Below are 22,325 nucleotides of genomic sequence, written 5' to 3' on the forward strand. Positions count from 1 at the left end.
GTGCACAAAACGAGATATTGTTGCCAATATTATATTATGCTACTTGTATTATAGTTTGTTTGACCCCATACCAGCTTTTTTCTTTTTTGTGTATATGTATGTTTATAATATCAATATAATAACGGTTTCGTATGTGTACATATTTTATATATATTGTTTTATACTATATTGTCTAATTCACAAGTATTTAAGCAGGCTCTAACACGCACAACAACAAAACGAAATGGAACTAATAAATGTTATAATTTTTTGCTTATTACCCTGCACAATGCTTTTGTACTACATAATTGTATAAGTATATTAATAAATTTAGTGTAAGTAATAATGTGTGGTGAGTACATGATTGCATTTTGCAATTCTTCAAAAACTCATTTACCTTATAGCCAATTCAATAATATGTAATATTAGAAAGTTGCTATTAAATTTGTTATTTGATATTTTATTTTTATACATATTAAGAACAGTAAAACAACAACTATAATCAGCAAGTATTTCAGCTTTGCGTATGTACAATCGTTTTAATTATATCCTCATTGTATACCTGCGATTAATTTATAAGTATTTGCTTTTCAACTCTTTTCTGTTAGCTAAAAAAGAGAATGATTTTGTTTGTTTCATTATGTAATGCGCGTAAAAATGTTGATAATATGCCCATTGATGGCAATTTGGAGGATTTAAATATATGGATTTTACGTAGCCGTTAAACATAGCTTACAACGCGTGGAGAAACTTGCAGCCATCCAAGTGACTCGCGGAAATATCCGATTTGATTCATTGTATCAGTTATAACGTAACAAAACAATAAAATGATAAGGGATTTGCTCTTTCTAGGTATCGATGTATCGATGATGCTATCGATATTTCCTTAGCTCTAGATAGAGAGGGGAAAGAATTATACAATTTGTACGCGCATTAATGTACTAAAGATAATATTGATCAATGCAAAAACACTTGATACACTTTTTCTAAGTAGTTCCCTTTTTGCGTCAGAAATATATAAATATATATTTGTATATATATATATCTTAAGCTACCATGCATGTATGCATTTAATTAAACTTTTTTATGGAGTAGATATATGTAGCTAGAGATGATTTAATCGATTTGATTTTAAAATTATATACTTTTGACGTATTAAATAATGTATTTCAAATTGATTTGCTTAAAGAAGGCGGGTTCCTTATAACCCAAGTGCTGCACAAATGTTACGTCCTATTGCTTTGTAGTTTTAATGTGGGCCTGAAAAACTCAAAAATCAGATCAAAATCATTTGGACTAGGGTTGAACAAAGTCGTCATTGACAAAATTTTCATTTTGGAAAAATTTTCATTTTCAAAAAAAGTCTAGATGAATGCAGCGCAATATTTTGTACCCCTTTGGCCTAAGTCCTTGAAAAGTACTAAATTTGTTTCATATAATGAATCGCCGTCAGTGTAAGTTCAGATGTATGTAAATATATACATATATATTTCACAATAGTTATATGTATATATGTACATGCTTTTTTTGAATGAATACAATTTCAAGGCCTTCTCATCGACAGATGCTGCCAGTACCGCTTATACACGTCGTCAGTCTGCAGAGGTTTTTTCCAATGACCCGTTTAAAATTCATTCGTATAATTTTCGTTACGCTGATCGACCCGCTTACCCAGTTCAGAATTACCAACGACCACAATTGACCCAATCAAAGGCACCCGATTTCGAGACATATTATCAAAATCCTAAGTTTAATGGCAAAAAGCATGAAAGACAGCCATCTGCATCGACGCCTCCGAGTGCTTTTGTTGAGCACCGACGTCGTAATTTTCTGCATGATTTCAAATGCGTACCATCACAGCCGAGCAAAGTTCGTGACATACTGGTACCCACTGTACCTACTGTACGTAAGCCTCGTACTCAGCCACTGCTGCGTACCTGTTGCAATCAAGACGAATATCAGACGGTACTTCGTGGCCAAAGTGTCACCAGTTTACAACAAACTTCCATTAATACAAATAGAGATATCCACAAAGATGGAGGAGGAGGCGGCGTAGGAAGAGGCAGAGGCAGAAGTGCTTCCTTTTGCACTCTTAAAGACCCTGAAAAAAATTGGTCTACATCCACTTTTAAGCTGTCCCCGAGGCGGAGCGCAAGCACCTGTAGTGGGTGTGCGATCAACATAAATATAAAGGGGCTTGAATCTGAGCTAGATCTGGATAAGAGTTTGAGAATTAAGATTCAAACTGATACATGTTTGCATAACAATACAGATAGGTCCAAAATGATTCCCAATTTCCAAACAGAGCAGCTTGGTAGTTCGGATAGTTTTATCATTGATAAGCGTCTGTCGAAGTTTAGTCTGCCTGAAACATGGACACAAGATAGTCGCCAGTGCGATGTGTTCAAGGGTAAACAATTGCCGGTGCGATCAGAGAGAAATCGTTTGGAGCGGGTGTGTCCACAGGACATGCTCAAGGAGCAGCAACGTGTGCGACTGCGTGAACAGGAACGTGAGCGTGAAAGATTACAGCAGATAGAATCGGAGCGTGAAAGGCGCAGGGTACGTGGGCTAGAGCCGAGAAAAAGAGAGTATGAGTGGGTGCATTGTCACTCCGATAGGAGAGACCAGCGTGTGCCAATCCGCGCAATTTCCATGCCAACAGCAATCGCTTCACCTGTAGATGTGAATTCACATTTGTCGAAGCCTACTTCGGCGGAACGATTGCCAGGTATGGTGTCATGTTCTTTAAACCAGTCCAGAACGCATGCAACTCGAGCTGAACGGCTGCAAAACTGCACACGGAATCTGGCAACATTGCAAGGCATGAAATCAAGATTATGTTCACAGACGGAGGAAAGACGTCCATTAAGAACACTGGAGCGTCGCAGCTCGGGCAGCTCTAATAATTACAATGCCAGTGTTGTCGGTAGTGGCAGTAACTGCAGCGTGGGAGGTCTGTCGGCTTCTTATCTGAACGAGAACAAGCTACTTAATTTGCACGTAAACGGCATGCCCGTTAGCAGCAACCAACCCATATACACGCGAATAAACAATGTACCCATACGAATTACGACATCCCAGCTGGCGGATGAGAATTTGGAGTTCTCAATGAATAAGGTGCGCATACGCAATCCCTCACCAGTAGCAAGAAATCCGGTTCAGGAGCGTAGGCGTAGCTGTAGCAGCAATAGTTGCCAATCGGAGGAGCAATTACAAAAGCCCTACAATGTCAACATCAGTGTTTACGCGGATAATCGATAACCGGATAATCGATTAAGTGAATATTTGCTGCTGTTGCAATGTCAGCATAACTGTTTTCTCTGTGTGTCTTTTTTAAGTACAGTACAGTTATGTTGACCTTATAACAGCCTTAAATATTCATATTCGTCCGCGATTCAATATTACTTATGTTGTCTAAAGTCAATTTCAAGCCTCGTATCTAATTTCCGAGTATTCTTTTTTAATGTAATAAATATTTTTGATAAATGAATTCCGTCGTTTTTCTTAATGCGAGTTTTTGGGGCTCACAGTAAACCATTGCAATTGAGGGCGTTGACTCATTCGTCACATTGTGCAAGCAAATACCTTCCATTCTGGGAGTAAAATTTACTAATGTGTATTGTGAGCACATAGCATAACAGGATCTCTGTTTATCTCTGTAAGAGATACTGTCTTTTACAGTACACAACAATTAACTTTTTTATATAATCAAAAAGTTCACTCAAATCGAATATTCCAATATATGTTTTTGCTCATTTTTCAAATCGAATGTTTTGTTTTCATTTAATGAAAATACAATTTCTCTGTCCTAAAAAAAATTTGATTCCTCCATCTGTCATTAACTTTTAACAATAGATTTCTTGTTTCTACATTTGCATCTATACAAAGTATTCATTATTGCATCTGAAGAAATTAGAATGCCAATATATGAATATATGCATACATGAAGTTGGACCATATTGGGCTATTCATATAGATATAGATATTGTAAGCATATCGATTAATTTTAAGCGTAAATTTGCAACTTTGAAATTTAAACAATTATAACAATTTACTTGAGTTCATATGATATTACTGATATTTTTGGTTGAATTTTCTTCGTTTTTGTTTTGCATTTGGTTTGCTTTGCTTTGTTTGTTCTGTTTTAATACTTTTAGATTTTCCATATATATATTTTTTTTTTAATTTTTGGTCGTATTTTACTGACATTGCCGAGAAGTTTGATTATTGGATTAGAGTAGTCGATCATTCATCGTCGTCGTAGTTTTGATAGGTTACGTAACGTACCTGGGAACGATCGCGTCCATATATTAACGACTGCAACAGTTAAGAGATGATTAATTAGTATTATTATTATTTGACTTTAAACGATGAGGACAGGACAGGAGTACAGCAGTACTTTTAAATAAAAATTTATTTGTATGAACTTAGCAACGAAAACAATACTTAAGAAATCCATACATATATACAATAAAATCATAAATACTAATGTAAATAGCAAAAAGTATAAGTATTCGGAAACATGTGAAGCTTTACAAATGTCAGCTAATCATGTCAGCTAATATAGAGTCTTATTAAACTAAATAATAATGCTTGAAATCAAATAATCATAATCGTTCACTTTCAAACGCCTCATTCGTTTTTCCGTCCGCATCGATCGAAGGGTCGGTGGATGGACAAGATGCAATTGTGTGAGCTTTTGAATTATCAACAGCAGCTTCTGCTGCAGCTGCCGCAGCTTCCCTAGCCATACGCACCTTCTTTTCGTCGCTAGTTGGCGGGTTCTTGAGGAGCGTCAATAGCGGTGCATACAAGAAACAGAGTATTGCGATGCCAAATAACATCCACTCAAAGCCGATACTCTTTACAAGGGAGCCCGATAGAGCCGGACCCACAGCAAAGCCAACACAAAAGGCGACATCGCCCAGGGCATAGACGCTGCCGTATACAGCCGAGTGCCGTATATCCACCAGATAGCCCAGTTCGGGCATCATCGAAGAGTCAACCATACCGATAGCAAAGCCAAGGCCGGCATTGGGAATAATCAGATGTGTAATGGAGGTAGCCATGGGTATCTGCAAAGGAACGTACTTAAAAAATGAGGCTAGGAATCTACACAAGGTACATACAAATATTAAACAGGCGCCGATGATTACCAGTCCCAGACAGGCGGCAAACCATCTGCCAATCTTATGTCCAAGTGGCCCAAAGAGATTTGTACCAATCAAATAGCTAATAGAAGCAGGCAAAAAAGCCACGCCTTGCTCCCAGCGTGTAGCCCCCATATTATCAACCATCCATAATGGTAAAGATGGTTCGAGCATGGCAATGCCCATGTTAGCAAAAGTTATTGCCCCAGCAGCTATCAAAATGTATGGGTCGCTAATAAGACTCTTCAGTGATGGTGGCTCCTCTGACTCGGCTTTCTGTATGGACGGCTGCAACATGAATAGCTGCAGTAATCCATCACCCAGGGCCAACGCAGCCAGCACTAGAAATGGTGCCGACTTGCCCACAAACTCGTACATAACACCACCAAAGGGCGGTCCAATGAGGACGCCAAGAGCGAGTCCACCGAGAGCAATGCCCATGGCATTGCCACGTTCTTTGTCGTCGGTGAAGCGATCTGCCAGCATTCCCATGCCAGAGACGGAGGAGCATGATGAACCAATGCCCTGAAGTGCTCGAGCGATAAATAGAACCAAGTAAGATCGTCCAAAGGCAAAGACTGGAAAGAAAAAACTTGCAGATATACAGCATAAGATCTCAAATTCATACTTACTCAATGTGGAGAGGAACATTATTACGAAGCCGGCAAACATTGGTATGCTATAGCCGATCCTGTAAATGGAAGATAAAGAATTTATTAAGTATTTGGGATCATTTAATAAACCATATTACCCACCGATGTGTCAGTGGCCCTACAATCGGATTCACCAGCAATTGTACAATAGCTTTCGAGGCAAAGAGAAGTCCTACTTCAACTGTTTCGCCGACCAATTCATTATGCCGTTCCTCCAGCTCACGATAATATGTTTCATTGTCTGTGGAGTGGCATAGACACTTTAGCATCCGAATGAATCTTCCAGTTATATTGTATTTACCTTCAGCGCTTGGCGTGACGATCTCTATCGGGGTCGCCTCGTCATTTGCACCATCCTTACATGGACAGGACGTGGGTGGAGGAGGAGTGTTCAGAGTGAGAGGGGTGCGCGGGTAGCTGTCAAGCGGTGCATCCGGATGCCGTATGTCGTATAAGAACTCAGGTATGATGGGCACTATTATTTTATTAAAATTAAAAGAGTCGGGTAATGGTCTTGTAATTGAGTTGCAACAAAGAATTTACGTACAATTAGTCTAACGGCTAACGGCCAGCCGTTAGATGACGCAACGAAAGCAATTTTCTCCAGCCGCTCCTCTAATTGCATTTAGAGGCCACGCAAAATGGTTCCTGCTAAAAGTTATAATGGCTTCTAGGCATTTTTGCAGGGAACAGATTGCTTCCTCTAATTGAGTTATTCGCTGCAGTGCCAAGCATGTAACCGGAAGCATGTAAGTGTAGCCCTCCCCTTTATGCCTCCAGAGGGCACTTGCTTACATGGCTAGCCCTGTCTGCCCATGCCCTGCCTCCTAGTTTATTGCATGTTTTGACTCTGTTTATATTTATTATCAACACCCGTCCTATATTCAGGCCCTATTTCAATGCTCGTTTCGTTGCTGTAATTGCATTTGGTAGCATAATGCGAGGCAGCTGCTCGTCACTTCATATAAGTCCAGGTGTAAGGGCATATTTCAATTGGGTTTCCAAGTTGCTAAGTACTGGGTGATTGCTGATGCCCCTGTTCGTTATTGTTTGTTTTGAAGTGTTGTTGCCAGATTTTGCGGATAGCACGCAGACAACACTGCGGCTTGCCTCATGAAAGCTGGTTTGCTGTTTAACCAATCAAAGTGATATGCTTACAAACTTTTCTACGGGTAAGAGCGAATACAAAAATTAGCTATTATGCAATCAGTGCTGCCAGTTAAACCTGAATGTACTTAACGTTCATAATATTCATTGCGCCCCTTAAACCAACTAATGAACGTTTTTTACTATGTGTAGACAACCTCCGACTAAGAATATTTAATAAATATAACTATCCAGACACTTCCACTTTCAATTCTGAGGTGGCTCATATAAAGTTGAAAGCTCCCTGCCAAAAACTTACTTCCAATTTCACATTCACGTCTCTCTGTCGCAGCTCCTCTATTGCTTAGACTATTAATGGGTATTTCATATTGTTACTTGGACAAAGTATGGCGTGTCCCGTTTGACTTTCATAATCTTAAGTTTAGAGTATCAGCGAATTCACATCTATCCATCATAAGTTCATCTTTTTGACTTAAAAACCTTCACATATTTTGGCATTAAAACTTGACGTTCCAATATAATTTGGCACCTCAAAGCCTCATACCCAAATGGTAAGTATAATTATTTTAAAAACCTATTCCTGCTTTAATGATGTCTACAAATTTAAATTCACAGCAAATGATTAATCAAGCAATTTTATTGCAAGGGAAACTTTCCATTTGAAACCCAGTTGTCAGCTACCATGCGAGTTATTCAACTGTCTCCGAAGCTTTGACATACAAATGTTTGAAAGCGCATGCAACTGACAAACGGTTAATGGAGGCGAACATTGAGAACTGGGGGATTGGAGCTTAGCCATCGGTTGTTTGGACTGTTTTTCGCGTGTCGAAGACACTTAAACCGCAAGGCAAAGTAAAAAGTGAACGCCGGGTGATGGGCGCCAAGACAAACAAGCAACAAAAACCAGGGACTGGCCAAACAGTGACTGGGCCAAAAGTAACGATCTGACTGATTCAACTCGTTCACTATGTGAAAAGAAAAAGAAAGATTTGTGCAAGGTCCGCCTGTCCGTATGAACGCAATCTGTTTCACAGTGGTTAAAACTACAGACATTAAATTTATAATAAGTGTTAAGATTTGAATGATACGGGAAATACAGAAATGCCATTTACAGACTTGAATATGGAGTACTTGAAATGAGGTTTACATATATATCACAGGTGATACTGTTGGTTTTCTGCAATTAAAGAAGTTATATGATCGCTGATAATATAGTGCGCAGTATAAATCATTTATGTTTCGAACGCTATTTAGATCCTCAATCCCCACATATAAAAATGCAGTGTAAATTATTCTAAAGATTAATCATTCCGTGACTCTCGACCATCCCTAGTGACAGGAAACTTTTTGGCGCCGGCGTCGCCAAGTAAACAGCGACAGCGACAGCGACAGCAACTGTGACAGCAACCGCGGCTGCAGTGAGACAACAACTGGCAGTTTAGGCAGGTACACGGCAGCGACAGCGAGGACAAAATCGAGCATTTCTTAGGACCTTTATTTAATTACTAAGTAGGTAAGGATTTTAGTTCATGCAGAAGGAATGCAAAGCGGTATGCTATGAGAGAGCCAGCGCGATCCATTTGGGAGTCGGCCAGTCGACCACTGTTTGTGCGTTCCGTTTGGCTAGAGAGGATCGGAGAGAAGGGGCGCAGCCACCGACGCCATTTTATACTCGACTATGAGCCGCGCGAGCGACAACGACAAAATCCAAAACGAAGTGGTAAGTGAACCGAAAAAGCATCGAACCAAACATTAATGGAGCTAATCCGCAACGGATAGGCTTCAGTTATGAAAGTGACTTAAGCGATTTTCACGGAAAGCCAGCGGCACAAGAAGATGGTGCTGATTATGCCATGGATGAATACCTCCTACTAGACGCCACTAAACTTACGTTGCAGCACCAGCAGCAAGCAGGTCAAGCGCCAGTCGCAATGACTAACAAAGTTCAGGCTGCATTCAGTGCGCTGCACAGCAGACGTCATGCCAAGCGACGTGCCTGGCTGCTAAGCAACGGCAAGGGCTATCAGCTTAACCATCTGACAGATCATAATACGAATTTGCATTCACGCCATAGCTCACTTCAGGATTCGTTGCATGCAATTACTCATCCTGCCAATCCAGAGGATCGTCTAGCGGAACGTGTTATCAATTGGCTGGATCTGGCAGGTAGAACAGATATTGTAAAGAGTTCGACGCCATTGCCCGGCAGTAGCATCAGCAACAGTGCGGTGCTTCCAAGCAGTCAACGGATTAATCGGCAAAGCCATCGAGCAATGGGTCTGAAACGCAATGTTGCACAGCGGGAAAGTCATAGGAAACCTTCGGCAACAAAGCACGCACTGATTAATTACTGTCCCAGCTCTTCTAATGCCAAGCCCATTACCATCGTTTTTAACAAAGAGGGCGTGCCCGTACGCTTTAATCGTCCGCCGCGCAACATTGATCTCTGTGCGCTAAGCAAAAGCGCCAGCACGACGCGTCGCATGGCCGGCCAATTGTCAGCGGCGAGATTATATAACGGTGCTGGTCTAGCACCTGCCATGGAGGACACGCGTACGCCCCCCCACAGCAGTCGGGGCTTGAACGCCAGTCAACACGACAGTCGTAAGCAGTTGCACATCTTCATGCCAAGTTTGCCAAAGAAGGGTTTGCTCCTGGCCGCACCGGCAAGTAATGAGGATACACTTAGCGCAAGCTTAAGTGAATTATATTGTTAAACACTGATTGCGATTTGATTCTCCATTCTTAATAAACTCGACTTTTAACTGTCACCAACGTTTGCAGAGTATTCCCAATCCCAGTACATGTATGTAAGATATATACTAAGGATATCCGTGCATACTACTTTAATTGCTTACGTAATTAGTAGCAACCAAAGGCACAGTCGTATGTCAAGGCTTTGTGAATAACAAACAAACGAAGCCTTTGACTTTGTTGACTTATTATTTCCTTGCCAAGACAGGGCTATTTTTAACCTAGTCTAACTTTTCCGTAACACAAGAGTTTTGTTATGCTATTTTCGTCTTGCCAATGAGTAAGCTGTACTCGGTTTTATATGAAATGACGTCGAACATGATAATCTATTCAGGTATTCATGTTTCAAACCACATTTAAGACACGGATACGCTCACTAGGGTTGTATTATGTCGGGAAATATTATATCTGTATATTATTATTATATATTTGGAGACATGTCCACGCTAGTACAAACAGACTAGGACCGAAAATATATGGTAGATATCTACTTCTGGGCGAGCTATATATTTAACTGTTTCTTCAGTTAGTAACAAAAATGAAGTTAATGAATCTCCCGTACTGATTTACCTACAATTACTCATACATATATATCTCTTGCTGATTGAAGAAAACTATCTTGAACTTTTGGAGCCACACTACAAAAGTAGTTATGTTTCAGCAGACTCAATCATGAAAATTAGAAAATGAAATTAAAAGGTTTTTGCGCAGTAAGCGAGTCCTAAGATACCCCGAAGGAATGGAATATTTTCCGCAGGCTATTGGCATTTTTCAATATTTAAGTTTTCTCAACTTTGAAATACGAAGCTTATTTTGTTCTATATGTCCTATCTATCTGTTGTTTAATTACTTTTTAATGAGCTTCTCATACCCTAGAATCATTAAAAATCGGAATCCAGAGTAACATGACTTTGTGAAAATATATAAAACATAGATATGCTTGATCAGTACAAATTATTATCAATAAAAATAGTTTAATTTCATTTTTAAGCGCCATTTAAATACCACAAAAGATGGAAACATCGACTTTTCTCTATGTTTTTTTTTGTATCGCCCTTTGACCTAAATACGCAAAAAAAAATTTCAAATATTAGAAACTCGTGTTTTCCAATTGCACCCATTTGGATGTCATTACAAAAGTCTGAATATTATTAAGTATGTGTGTATAAAATAGGCGTAGGATATCATCTACTCGGGCATTCACTACTAGACCTTTATTACTTGTTTTATATTACAATAGGTGATCTAATGTATTAAAGGGCGACGCGCAAATAGTCATAAATCAATTATTGACATAATATAAATATGCTAGACTTTTATAATGGGGCCGCATTTGCCAACTGCCAACTGCCAACTGCCAACTAAAGGCGAAATGTACAAGTTAGGAGTAAGATAATGTTGGCTCGACGAACGTTTGCAAGGGCACGAGCGACACCTAGCACACCTGCGCTTCACCTTTGCCACAAGGTGGAAAATCGTGAAATAAGTTTACCACATCAGCATTGTGAGGGGGATGTCCTGTCACCATATAGACACTGTCGACGGAGGCGGACGTATCGTTTCATACCCTAAAGACCTCGCAAAACTTTTCCCGACAAAGCACCAAAAGACAAAAGGCACGCTTGCAATTATAACACAGCTAAAAAAACTTTGTGCCTGACATTTGAGTTTTTAGAAGTCGGGTAAGGAAAATGCGCAACAAAACACGCTGAACAGCATGAATGTCGACTTAGTCACATACCGTGACTTATTCGCATTTCTGAAGCGGACAAGGCAAGTTGCAAGACTTTGCTCGGCTCGTCAAGGGTAGCAAATCCTATTCTGATTAGCGAATATTGTTTTTGCGTTTAATTTTCCGGTAATTAGTACGACTGACAGATGTCGACTGATGAAGATCCTTCGGGCAGGACGTCCGCACCCAGCCAACGGAATGGAGTAGAGCAGAGCAGCGAGACGCCACCATTGGAACAAAACAAGAGTTCGCGTAATACAGCGACTCTGTTGCGCCATCAGCATAGTTTCGAGGCGCGCTACAGCAACATAATACAAAACCAAATATGGGAGACTACCATTAATAAGATTGCTATGGAGCGTCAGATAAATGACTATTTTCCTTTTGCACGCAGTGCTTCTATCACAAGAACCGAATCCGACTGCTCTTATGATTTGCTCGATCCAATGCCAGGGAGTAGCGAAAGTTCTTTAAAGGTACGTTCATTGGGTACTACGCCCACCAAACATCGATCAGAAGATTGCTTAGAGAACTTCAATTTCGTGAACAAAACAAGCCAAGATTAACGATGATTTGTATTGGAGACGAACGACATTGTTTTCGCTCTTGGATGAATTGCGGATCTTGGATTGACTTAATCCCAGATTGTGAAATTTAAAAAATAATTACTATTTACATCGTCGCCTAGCTTCCTTATACATTTTGTAATTAAGAATGAAAAACGCTTAGAATTAATTTTTGCTGTTCCTGATGCCGTATGTAACCATATACATAAGCAATAAAATATTTTGTACATACAGAAAGTATGAAGGTGGTTTGGTGGTTGTGCACCACGTACGTGGTATCTCAGTGTCTAGCACAGTCATCTATTCTATTCTCAGTTGTTCTCACTTATACAGTAAGCCACTTGCAGATAACACTCTCACTGACCTGAGCATAAATCAAGGAGCTTGCCTAATCACGTTCTCGCAAGGAGTCATGTCTTTCGGGAAGTCCTTTTCGCAGCTTAATCAAATTTATGAGAATTTTATGCTCATTGCCGAAGATCAAATGTAATAACCGTGTATTTCTCGCAATTTTCACTCCGACACCTTTAACGGCAAAGTGAAAGCACTTAAGTGGAAATGCCTCAAGTCAAACGCTAAAAGCATATTTGCCGTAACCTTCTCCATTCTGCCTTTCCCCTAATCCAGCACTCAACTTAACCGTTCACCCCTTGCCATCCAACATTCAGAGCTAACTTTGATTTGCTGTAACTGTAAGGACATGCGGACGGGAACTAGAAGTGGATAGGATAGGAGAGGGGAGAATAGCCGAGAAGAGCACGAGCTATGGACTCACAGCTGAGGGGTTGAGTCAATTTACTTTTGTGACTTTTGTGCACTCTCTGAACATTTTTCTACTTTTGCTTTGACTCTTACTTCCGTATCTATCAACAAGTTGCTTAAGTGCCGCATTCGTCTAGCTATTTGTCTTCGGCTGGCTGCCAACCCCTACTTGTTGATATAAATTCATGAACATTTAACACAAAGAAAAATACGGAACTTCAATCGCTTTTTGTGTTGTCAGGCGCAGCAAACACGGCCCAGACCATCGTCCATCGCCCATCGTCCACTCGATGTCCATGTGTTTGTCCAGACACTTGACATAAGCACTTGGATTGTTCGCTGTTCGTTGTCCGCTGTCCGTTGCCCACCAGCGGCCGTCCCCATGGTAGGTTTAGTGTCACACGCAGATGTAGCTGTGGTCGCGTGTCTATTTAATTGACTGTCCGCACTTTAAGTGTCCCTTCCCCTTTCTGGTTTATCCCACCACTCTCCACCACCCACCACTCTCCCAATACCAATACCAATACCAATCCCAATACCAATCCCAATCCCAATCCCAATCCTTCTCTGTCTGTGTCGGTATTTAATAGTGACGAGCAACGCACATGGTGTCGAGTAATGGTACTCGAACAATTGATTAGTTGCTGCTGTTGTTGTTTTTGTTTTTGGCTGCGGTTGGAGAGTTTATTTTGCTGAATTAGTGTGGAGCTGCATGAAATTGAATTCGATATATATTATATTGTACATATATGTATCGATAGATCGTGCCAGAACTTTTAGAGTTTGAAAATAACCGTTGTCAATAGTGAGTCCTTTCAATTATGAATATCAAAATAATTGATTAAAGTATATTTGTATAAATTTCAGAGAACGAGAGATATATAACACCAAATCCCAAGTGCTAATCAAAATCCCTTGGCATCACTCAACAACATTTGATGACAGCTGAATTGATGAACTGAAGACGGAATGCTTGTTGAATGGCTGACGCCATGGAGATTCATTAGCTTAAGTGGTGCATTGTGGTAATTTTATGGCTAAAGCGGAGCTAAAAACCTATCACGGAATGGAAATGAATAATTTCCAGGTGATTGCGCTGCATTGTCAAGTGGCTGCCAAGATAAATGGCCATGAAATGCTAATGGCCTGCAGAAATCTGCCAGCTTTGCAATTTATATTTAAGAAATCTCACATTCACATATATTAGTCGACTTACCTACAGTTGTGAGTAGCATGTTATCCAGCAGCAGAGCTATAGCAACGATGACCAGGACGAGGCGGTTGGAGCCACGCCAGCTGACCATCCATGACTTGGCAGCAGACCAAGTACCAGCTGCACGTGGATCTTCCTGTCTATATTGGTCCGGCGGTGGCGGAGACTGACCACCTGCTAGTTTGCGTGTTCCATAAGATTGTTCCTGGGCCTCCTTAGCAGCTGCTCCACCAGTGCCCATAATGCCGCACTCTGTGTCCATGTTGCCATTCTGTTGATAACTGTCCAACTGTTGCTTGAAGGGATTTTTGCTCGCCTGACTGGCTGGCTGACTGTTGTCATTTATGGTAAAGGATGTCGTTTGATTGGTGCCATCTCCTTCCGCTGCTGATGCTGTTGCTCCTGCTCCTTCTCGTGCTCCCGCCCCTGCTCCTGTTGTTGATTGTGTCTGGTTATGCTGCTGCTGTGCTGGGTATTTGCGTGTGCCATTATTGCCCGCATCAGTCGATGATTGCATTGCGTCGCTAGCCGCTTATTGCTAGGGTAAGCGAAGAGAAACATTACGTCTTATCAGATTCGCATATAAGAGGATTGTCTTTAAAATGTAATCAGAAATGTAAGCTGCTTGGGATACGTATTAGTTTTCTTTGCTTGTGTTGTGTTCCACCCCAATGATTTTCACTAATTAAAAATAAATTATATGGCTCGGATTTTGTTTTGTTTCTTTTATTATAATTTAATTATTGCGCAGCAGTCGGGCGAATTAAAAATGATTTCCACAGTGCTGGAAATTGTACACAATGATTCAAATATAATTGTTGCTATGCATTCCCAAGACAATGTGCCCACATTTAAATATTTATTTAATTTTCTTGAAGGAACATCGCAAATTTCAAATTCGATTCTCAAATTTTCTAACTTTTTGTAATAAGTAGCGCGTTGCACGTTGCGCGTCGCAAATTCAAGTTCTAATTCAAATTGAATTCAGCATCTAATTCGTTTAGAAGACATCACATATAGACTCAACAGCCAGGGCCTACAGACCCACACCCACTTGCACACACACACTCACACTCACGCACACGCCCTCGAGGGTAAAGCGCCTTTGTTGATGAAGGAAAGCAGTTTTCTCTTTTTAGGTCTCCTTTGCCAAATTCAAAATTCGTCATTTAACAGAGTTAAGTGCTGGGTGCGACTTTCCTAAAATTGAATTAGCTTGCAGTCAATTAAATCAAAACGCTGCCATAATTGAGAGCAAGATGGAAGATGATTTCGGCTGCTCGGCGGCTGCACTCAAATTGCTTGAAGTTAAATGCTCTCTTATTTACTGAATTAATTCAATTATGTAAACATATACATATTGTCAAATAAAAAAAACTACCACCAAATTGCAGCCATGAATTTTAAGATCACAGTTACTTCTGATTAGTCCCTTCTCAGAGTTCAAATTAACTCTCTTCCAAAAACAACAAACCAAACTCAAAAATACCTGTAATAGACTATTCCTTAAATTTTATATAGTTAATATTTTTTTGCAAGGGAATCCATGTTGTTGCTCTTATATATTTCTGCTACATATATATGTATTTTTAAATTGTATAATGATGAGTATTAATATAATTTTACGTCACGTAAAGCTTTACTTAACTATCTTATGATAGTAATGGCTAACACACATGGGGTTTCCTTTAGTCATTTACAAACTTTATGTATTCCATAATGGACATAGAACTGCAAGGTTTTCTTACCGAAAAGATTTTACTTGTATGTTATCTTATACTGATGCTTAAGCTTTTTTCCACTGTGCGTATATTAATTTTTGCTAAACATAAACATCTTATATTAGATATTTAAGTTTTTATGTGGATGAATTTCTCTTTTAATCGGGACTGCGATGTGATCTTTACAGATTGTGATTCTACCGACAAGTCGGGGCTCTGAACTTAAACTAAATTCGTTGGCGTGTCGCTTGGCGCTATTTTAATGATTTTTAGTTTTGTTTTTGTTACTATTATTTACTTTTTGTTTTATGTTTTAATTGTGTTTTAGATTTTCGCGCGTGTTTGTCGTTGATTTTTCAGACAGCCCGCGGATTTTTAAGTGAATGCAATTTGAAAGTGTCTTATATTAATTTTTTTGTAAATATTTATTAGCAATGGGCATGCGATTCTCTTCTAAGCGTGGGAAAAATATTAAATCCAGTATCGCTATAAAAATGTATGCAGATTTGAGAAGTTTTAGAACTCGTGTTCAGAAATCTGTGATACAAGGACAAGAGGCATGTATAGATATAACGCCGACAACCTTATTTTGATTCATCAATTTCAATTGTAAATAATATTTTATTTATACAATGCTCACAACTCAGAGGTTGATGAGAAAACAAGCAGTGTTCTATTTGAGAGTGCCCGACTAAGAAATGCCCTGTTCGAAAATCTGTTTCAATAGTATAGAATGGGAAAGGGATCCAAAAGTGAACGAATATGGAATCGTTCTGTATACTTCTGACGAATTGAGGATAACGCTAATAAAAAAAAAAACATAGATCAAGTATAAATACATTTACTTGAATTATGTAACACACTGCCTTCGGCCTGTTTCATATATTTCGAATATGTCTGTCGAATACTGTCTCTTAGCAAAGGTTTCTCTACCGATGTATTGAAACGATGTATTTATTTTAAATACAAAATAATTCATTCCAATTGACCAAAGCCATTTTCATAATCAAAATTGAGAAGTGAGTGTAGAGCTTAGTGTTTCTATAAGATCTCAGATTTGATGTATGTGGATATTGTAGACATAGCGTATAACTTGTGTTAATTGCATAAAGCCTAGCTCGTCATCTGACTTTCTGAGCTCTAACACGCAACTTTATTTAAATTGTGAACATTTTTCAGATTTTTCAAATAAACTTGAATTAAAAACCAACCAACCTGTGCTCGTCTACGACATTGAAATGCGTCGTATATATATATATATATATATATATATATATATATATATATATATATATATATATATATATGTAAGTGTAGAGCTAGTACAAAGTTTTTATGTATAAGCAATAATTGCACCTGAACATTTGCTAATTAAGCATGTACTTTAGGGAATAACTGGCTCACTTTGTTTTTATACCCTGATCCCATTAAAAATGGGAAATCAGGGTATAATGGTTTTGTGCAAATGTATGTAACAGGCAGAAGGAGGCGTGGCAGACCCCATAAAGTATATATATTCTTGATCAGGACGACAAGCCGAGTCGATTGAGCCCTGTCCGTCTGTCTGTCTGTCCGTCTGTCCGTCTGTCCGTCTGTCCGTCTGTCCGTCTGTCCGTCTGTCCGTATGTGTGAACGCGTGGATCTCAGCATCTATAAGAGCTAGAGACTTGAAATTTTTTTTGTAGGTCCGTGTATAGCACGCGCAGGTCAAGTTTGTTTCAAATATTCGATAACTATTCGCATTTAATTGTTATCGAATAAAAACATTATTGAAATGCAGTAAATAAATTATATCTCGAACGTCTTAAGAGCTAGAGCCTCCAAATTTTGTATTTAGTGTTATGTATATTTTATGCAATTTTGATTTTTGTTGGATTTTGGATACCGGCTCCAAATTCCCCCAAATTCTTAGAATTTAAGTTTAGTTGGAACTAGGGCCATTATGTGAAGGCGTTTGCATCTCAACCAAGCCAATAGGATATGTAGATCATATGCTGAAAATTTCATTAAAATCCATTAAGTAAAACAGAAGTTATTAAACAAAACGTTTGGCCAATTTCCAAAAGCACATGTCAGCAGCGCCACGCGCACGCATTTTTCCTATGCGTGTGCACACATACATTCAAATGCGTGTATACTTTTCTATTCCAAGAATTGAAATTGCGATTGAATTGTGCTGAATTATTAGCTGCTACTTATGTTCAAATTTGCAACAGCTCGCGTAAGAAGGGCAGTGGCTGCGTTGGTAGAGGCACCTCTCGGATGCAGCTTGGTCCGGGTTCGAGACCAGAGGAGATGAAATGTTTTTTATTGTTTTATATTATTTATTTATTTTTTTTTTTTAGTTATGAAGTGGCGGTGTTGGTAGAGTTTGTGCACGTTGCGCAAATAATCCGGGTTCGAATCCTGGTCTCGCAATGTCGATTTTTATTTGTTTTCTTTTTTTTTTAATACTCGATACAAACTACGGAAAATATTACAAAACTCAAAGGACTGGGATCAGGGTATCTCCTAGTCGGGCACCCCGACTAGAGCTTTCTTACTTGTTTTTTTTATATTCTAAGCAATTTATATATACTTAGAATTTATATATGTTAAAATCATATTAATTACTTACCTGGGTGGTTTCAGGTTCCGACTGATTATCTTACAGTCTCTTTCAAATCCTGAAATAGCTATTTTTCGAATGGCTTTTGTGGAAGGGTAACTAATTCAAAGGGAGAGCAGTAGAAGTTACCTGTTGATTAATTTATTTAATTTGTTGGTATTTCTTGAGTCGCTGAGTTGATGCTACAGCTTTAAGAATGGAATAGAGCTGTTGATACTGTACCAATATCTGGGCTATTACTGTTGAAGTATTTCTGCAGATTCTGCAATTGGTAACAATAAATATTAAATTATGTTTTGATCTACACTTAAATACTTAAGGCCTGAGTCACTAACTTTGAACAGGGTATTTCATAAATGCATAGGCACACAAAAAGCCCATTTCATATTTTTATTTTTCAATGCAAATAAATTGATATACAAAAATGTATTTGAGAGCCAAGCCCCAGGGACACAAAGCAAACATAAAGGTTGGGGACACAATTTCGTTCACATTTTGTGCAGTCTCTCGGATTGGGGACTGATAGGTAGGACTTATATTGATTATATACTGATTTTACAAAATAAATACACTTTGAAAATATTGATGTTGCAATTTAGATTGCAATAAAATTCTGATTGGCCCCAACAGACAAAACTATATTATAAAAGTAGAAGAGATATTTAATGAAATTATAACTGGTGGAGTATTTATAAGTGTTTGAATAATTTATTTAGTAATTGTGTAAATGGAATTATTAACTTACATCCGTTTCTTTATTTTGCAATCACATATTTTCTAGTTTTGTATTTTAACTTTAATTTGTGTTGTATTGTACTTGATAAGCCGTTTATAAAACTACATTTTCTAATAGACAAAAAAGAAAAGTGTCTCAAAGCACCGTCTAATAAATACTATTAAAGTGCAATACAACAAGTGTCTGGCGGTTGCTGCACTGAAAGCGTGGTCACGAACGCACGTCCATCAGCCACGAGAATTCATCTCGCACTGAAACACAGCTGAGAGCAGCGCATGAGGCGCGCACATAGCGCCTTTGCTGCGTCAGGATGTGGAATGCCATGTAAAAGGGCAGCAGCCGCAGCCGCAGCAGAGCCAAAAGCAGAAGCAGAAGCAGAAGCAAAATCTGTGGTTGTATTCGCTGCCACTTGTTGTGTGCGAAGCGACGACGTCGATGTCGTCGTCGTTGTTGCTTTCGTTTACTGTTGTTGTTGTTGTCGCCTGTTGAAGTGCCCGCCTTCCTCTTGAATCATTCTGAAGAAAACTGCCAACGGCAATGATTCTGCTCAATTGCCTTCATTGTGTGTGTGTGAGTGTGTGCGTATGCTGAGAGGCAGAGCAAGCTGTGTGTGTATGTGCGATTTGATTCTATTTTCACTGTCGATTCCGTTATGCTCCTGTAAGTATGCAATTGGTACGTATGTATATGTGTGTATGTACACACATACATATGTAAGGTGGAAAGCTCAGGGATCAGCACGTTAAGAATAATTAAACCTGCGTCGATTCAGCCTTTTGCTTGAAGTTAAGTAGATGTTCTATTACCACATAGACCAACATTATTTCAGCTCATAAAACTTGTCTATTATAAATTAAATACATATCGTAATTTTAACTGCAGCAACCGAAGATTGACAAACTTATACAATATGTTAACTCTGAAATGGTCCGTTTTTATATTTCGTTTTTCACCAAAGCTTAACAGGTGTCAACCGTGCCGGCCCTCGAACAAAAGAACGTGTTATTTCGAAGATTGCGCTAATTTCTGGCCGTATTCCTTCACATTAAAGATAAGAATGCTTTAAAGTGGGTCAGCTCAACAAGTAAATGTATATATGGGAAATATAATTGATCAGCCGCTAAACTGCAAATTTATGCAATTAGCCAGACAGGAAATAAACAAGTGACTCGGCTTTTGAATAAAGACTCGCAGATCAAAGTCGTCATCTAATTAAGACTATTCTATGTTCAGTCATGCAAGATTTAGATGCCGAAATAGTACATGGGCCAAGGCTTTCACTTGGACGTTACAATAAACGTTTGCTCTTGGATAGAGCAACATTATATGCCACCATATCCATTTCGATGGTACCACATCATATGATACCATCCATTATTTTATTTGGATGGGCCAATATTATATGGTACAATGACTATATGTCGATGGTACGACGACTACGTAACAATAGTACAATATTAAATGGGTGTAATATTCCATAAAACAGTAATTACATTGCAACATTGATAGCAAACATTACCTTTTGGTTGGGACAATAGAACATTTTGAATCCAAGAAATTTATTGAGTAGCCTTTATTTTTTTTTCAGTAATAGGCACTTAAGAGAACTTAGATGAGCAAAAAGTGGACCAAATGGTGTAAAAGGCAACAATACTTATCGAACCAAAAGAATAAAAGTCAAAAGGCCCAAATGCCGTTGAAGTGTTAAAGAAACGTCGCCAAAATAACTTCAAAGTTAATGGACTAGAAATCAAACATGAGTGATGCACATTAAATAATACGTGTGTGAGTGGTAGGAATATCAGATTGGGATTCAATAAGAATAACAGAAGCATAAGTACTAAGGCATAGAGTGGAGGAATAACTTCAGGGAGCTTCAAGCGAATGTGCTTTAAATTTCAATATTTTGAGCCGCATTAGTTCAATTGAAAATTTCAGTCCAGTCGTCAGCTTTCCAACTGGGCTTAATCAGATTTGTAGAATTAAAGTGAAACCATGCGGGTCACTCACATACGAGTGATAATATATTTATGGTGGTCAACTTTTGTCAGAACGATGCAAAAGCAAATTCGAGTGAAAATGTTTAATTTCCTTTTAATTCAGCAACGGGACGAGCAATTTGTTTGAAATGCAGCTCCACCTCCAAGACTGACTAGCGAAGCCCTCCAGCTAGTCAACCAGTCAGCCATTCAGGCAGTCATCAACACACAAAGAGCGCAAACTTCAACTGTCATCAGCATTTGGAATACTATCGGAGAAGCGTTTGTGCGCCTTTGCTCTAAACAGGCCACAGCCGAAGTTTAGATGTCAAGTGGGGTACGCGGTGCAGGAAAATATTTTTCATTTAGCTCGGATGCCTTTTTAGCCTTACGGGGGTGTCTGCCACAAATATTTTGCGGCATTCAATTGAAATATCAGCACGTGCCACTTGGCAGCTTCGAATATTATGGCAAGTCAAGTTAAGTTCCCTCTTTCGTATGCTCTTCATCATTTTTTTTATACTATTTGTCTTAACCTTCTAGCAGAAATAAGCCGACAAATTTCATTAAGAAATTCCAAACATATTTCATATTATTATCGTTATCAACTTTATCATATTTCTTAAGTCCAGCTACACGACTTCCTAATGTATGCCTGTTTATGCCAGTAAATTCAATTATTTTCTGAGATATATGCTGGTTGTCTAGTAAGTCTTTCGTATATAATATCGATTAACTTTAATTAAGTGCAATAATAACAATATTCATATTTTGTGTATGTATTGATATGTATATATATAAATATATGCATTAATATACATAAATACAAATATACATATTTATATATTTTTTTAAACTACATATTATATAAAAAGCCTTGACATAAATATACGCATGCTAGCATTTGTGTGGCGTTCACGACGCACATTCAATTTGAAGCCTGCGCAGTGAAAGTGCGTGGGCGTTACGTTCGAGAGAGTTGCACCAATCGTTACTGCCGGATATTACGCAATATTTATATCCGCCAGTCAGATAAGAGTAGCCGAAGCAGGAGGATGCTGCGTCCCACTTGTTGCTACAACTCGGAAATGAAGCAGAAAAGAGGAGGAGTAGCTGCAGCATCTGGATGCCTGTTATACTAGGGCATATGTAGTATGTGTGTGAAAATACTTTATCGCTTCCAGCACGTAGCAGTCATAATGCATAATCCATGAAATAATTCTGCCACCATTTATGGTCTCTGTAATCCTTTTATTATTTTAGTCTCTCAGCCAACTTGTGACATTCTTTTAATTTATTGCATGATTTGTAGCTTGAAGCATCAAAAATAAAGAGCAAATGACAGGCTAACATATAATCTTT

The 22,325-nt window shown here is 38.8% G+C and overlaps 3 protein-coding genes across 12 annotated transcripts; 2 read left to right on the plus strand and 1 right to left on the minus strand.

Annotated features, from left to right (window-relative positions):
• The first annotated feature begins 1,180 nt into the window (after positions 1-1,180).
• Positions 1,181-3,704, plus strand: LOC111599689. The gene is made up of 2 exons (XM_023315395.2): positions 1,181-1,433; positions 1,544-3,704. Exons 1-2 carry the CDS (start codon positions 1,418-1,420, stop codon positions 3,241-3,243), a joined length of 1,716 nt encoding a protein of 571 aa, XP_023171163.2. The 5' UTR covers positions 1,181-1,417; the 3' UTR covers positions 3,244-3,704.
• A 380-nt stretch (positions 3,705-4,084) lies between these two features.
• On the minus strand, positions 4,085-19,216 carry LOC111599693 (synaptic vesicular amine transporter). Of its 10 annotated transcripts, XM_023315413.2 has the most exons (8): positions 15,668-15,863; positions 13,923-14,457; positions 6,087-6,260; positions 5,888-6,026; positions 5,765-5,823; positions 5,112-5,710; positions 4,740-5,057; positions 4,086-4,299 (listed from the first exon to the last, which is right to left on the minus strand). In XM_023315413.2, the coding sequence occupies exons 2-8, from the start codon at positions 14,434-14,436 to the stop codon at positions 4,228-4,230; spliced, it is 1,875 nt and encodes a 624-aa protein (XP_023171181.2). In that variant the 5' UTR covers positions 14,437-14,457; positions 15,668-15,863; the 3' UTR covers positions 4,086-4,227. The 10 variants fall into 10 exon arrangements, with proteins under 10 accessions (XP_023171180.2, XP_023171178.2, XP_023171181.2 ...); XM_023315412.2 differs by having other exon boundaries at positions 4,085-4,299; positions 5,888-6,260; XM_023315411.2 differs by lacking the exon at positions 4,086-4,299 and having other exon boundaries at positions 4,508-5,057.
• On the plus strand, positions 7,987-9,609 carry LOC111599733. Its single transcript, XM_030222722.1, has 2 exons — positions 7,987-8,612; positions 8,672-9,609. The coding sequence occupies exons 1-2, from the start codon at positions 8,450-8,452 to the stop codon at positions 9,607-9,609; spliced, it is 1,101 nt and encodes a 366-aa protein (XP_030078582.1). The 5' UTR covers positions 7,987-8,449.
• Positions 19,217-22,325: the final 3,109 nt, after the last annotated feature.

This window comes from Drosophila hydei, unplaced genomic scaffold, assembly GCF_003285905.1.
Source record: "Drosophila hydei strain 15085-1641.00,03,60 unplaced genomic scaffold, DhydRS2 tig00000060-arrow-pilon, whole genome shotgun sequence".
NCBI classification, from domain to species: domain Eukaryota; kingdom Metazoa; phylum Arthropoda; class Insecta; order Diptera; family Drosophilidae; genus Drosophila; species Drosophila hydei.

What these genes read in the sequence shown, in the direction of transcription:
- LOC111599693 (XM_023315405.2), bottom strand. Translation starts at nt 14,436, where the DNA reads ATGCAATCATCGACTGATGCGGGCAATAATGGCACACGCAAATACCCA. An exon ending in CATGCTACTCACAACTGTAG is followed by an intron (nt 6,261 to 13,922) that starts GTAAGTCGACTA and finishes ATAAAATAATAG; the next exon opens with TGCCCATCATACCTGAGTTC. An exon ending in GTAGGGCCACTGACACATCG is followed by an intron (nt 5,824 to 5,887) that starts GTGGGTAATATG and finishes TTCCATTTACAG; the next exon opens with GATCGGCTATAGCATACCAA.
- LOC111599733 (XM_030222722.1), top strand. Translation starts at nt 8,450, where the DNA reads ATGAGAGAGCCAGCGCGATCCATTTGGGAGTCGGCCAGTCGACCACTG. An exon ending in ACAAAATCCAAAACGAAGTG is followed by an intron (nt 8,613 to 8,671) that starts GTAAGTGAACCG and finishes CGCAACGGATAG; the next exon opens with GCTTCAGTTATGAAAGTGAC.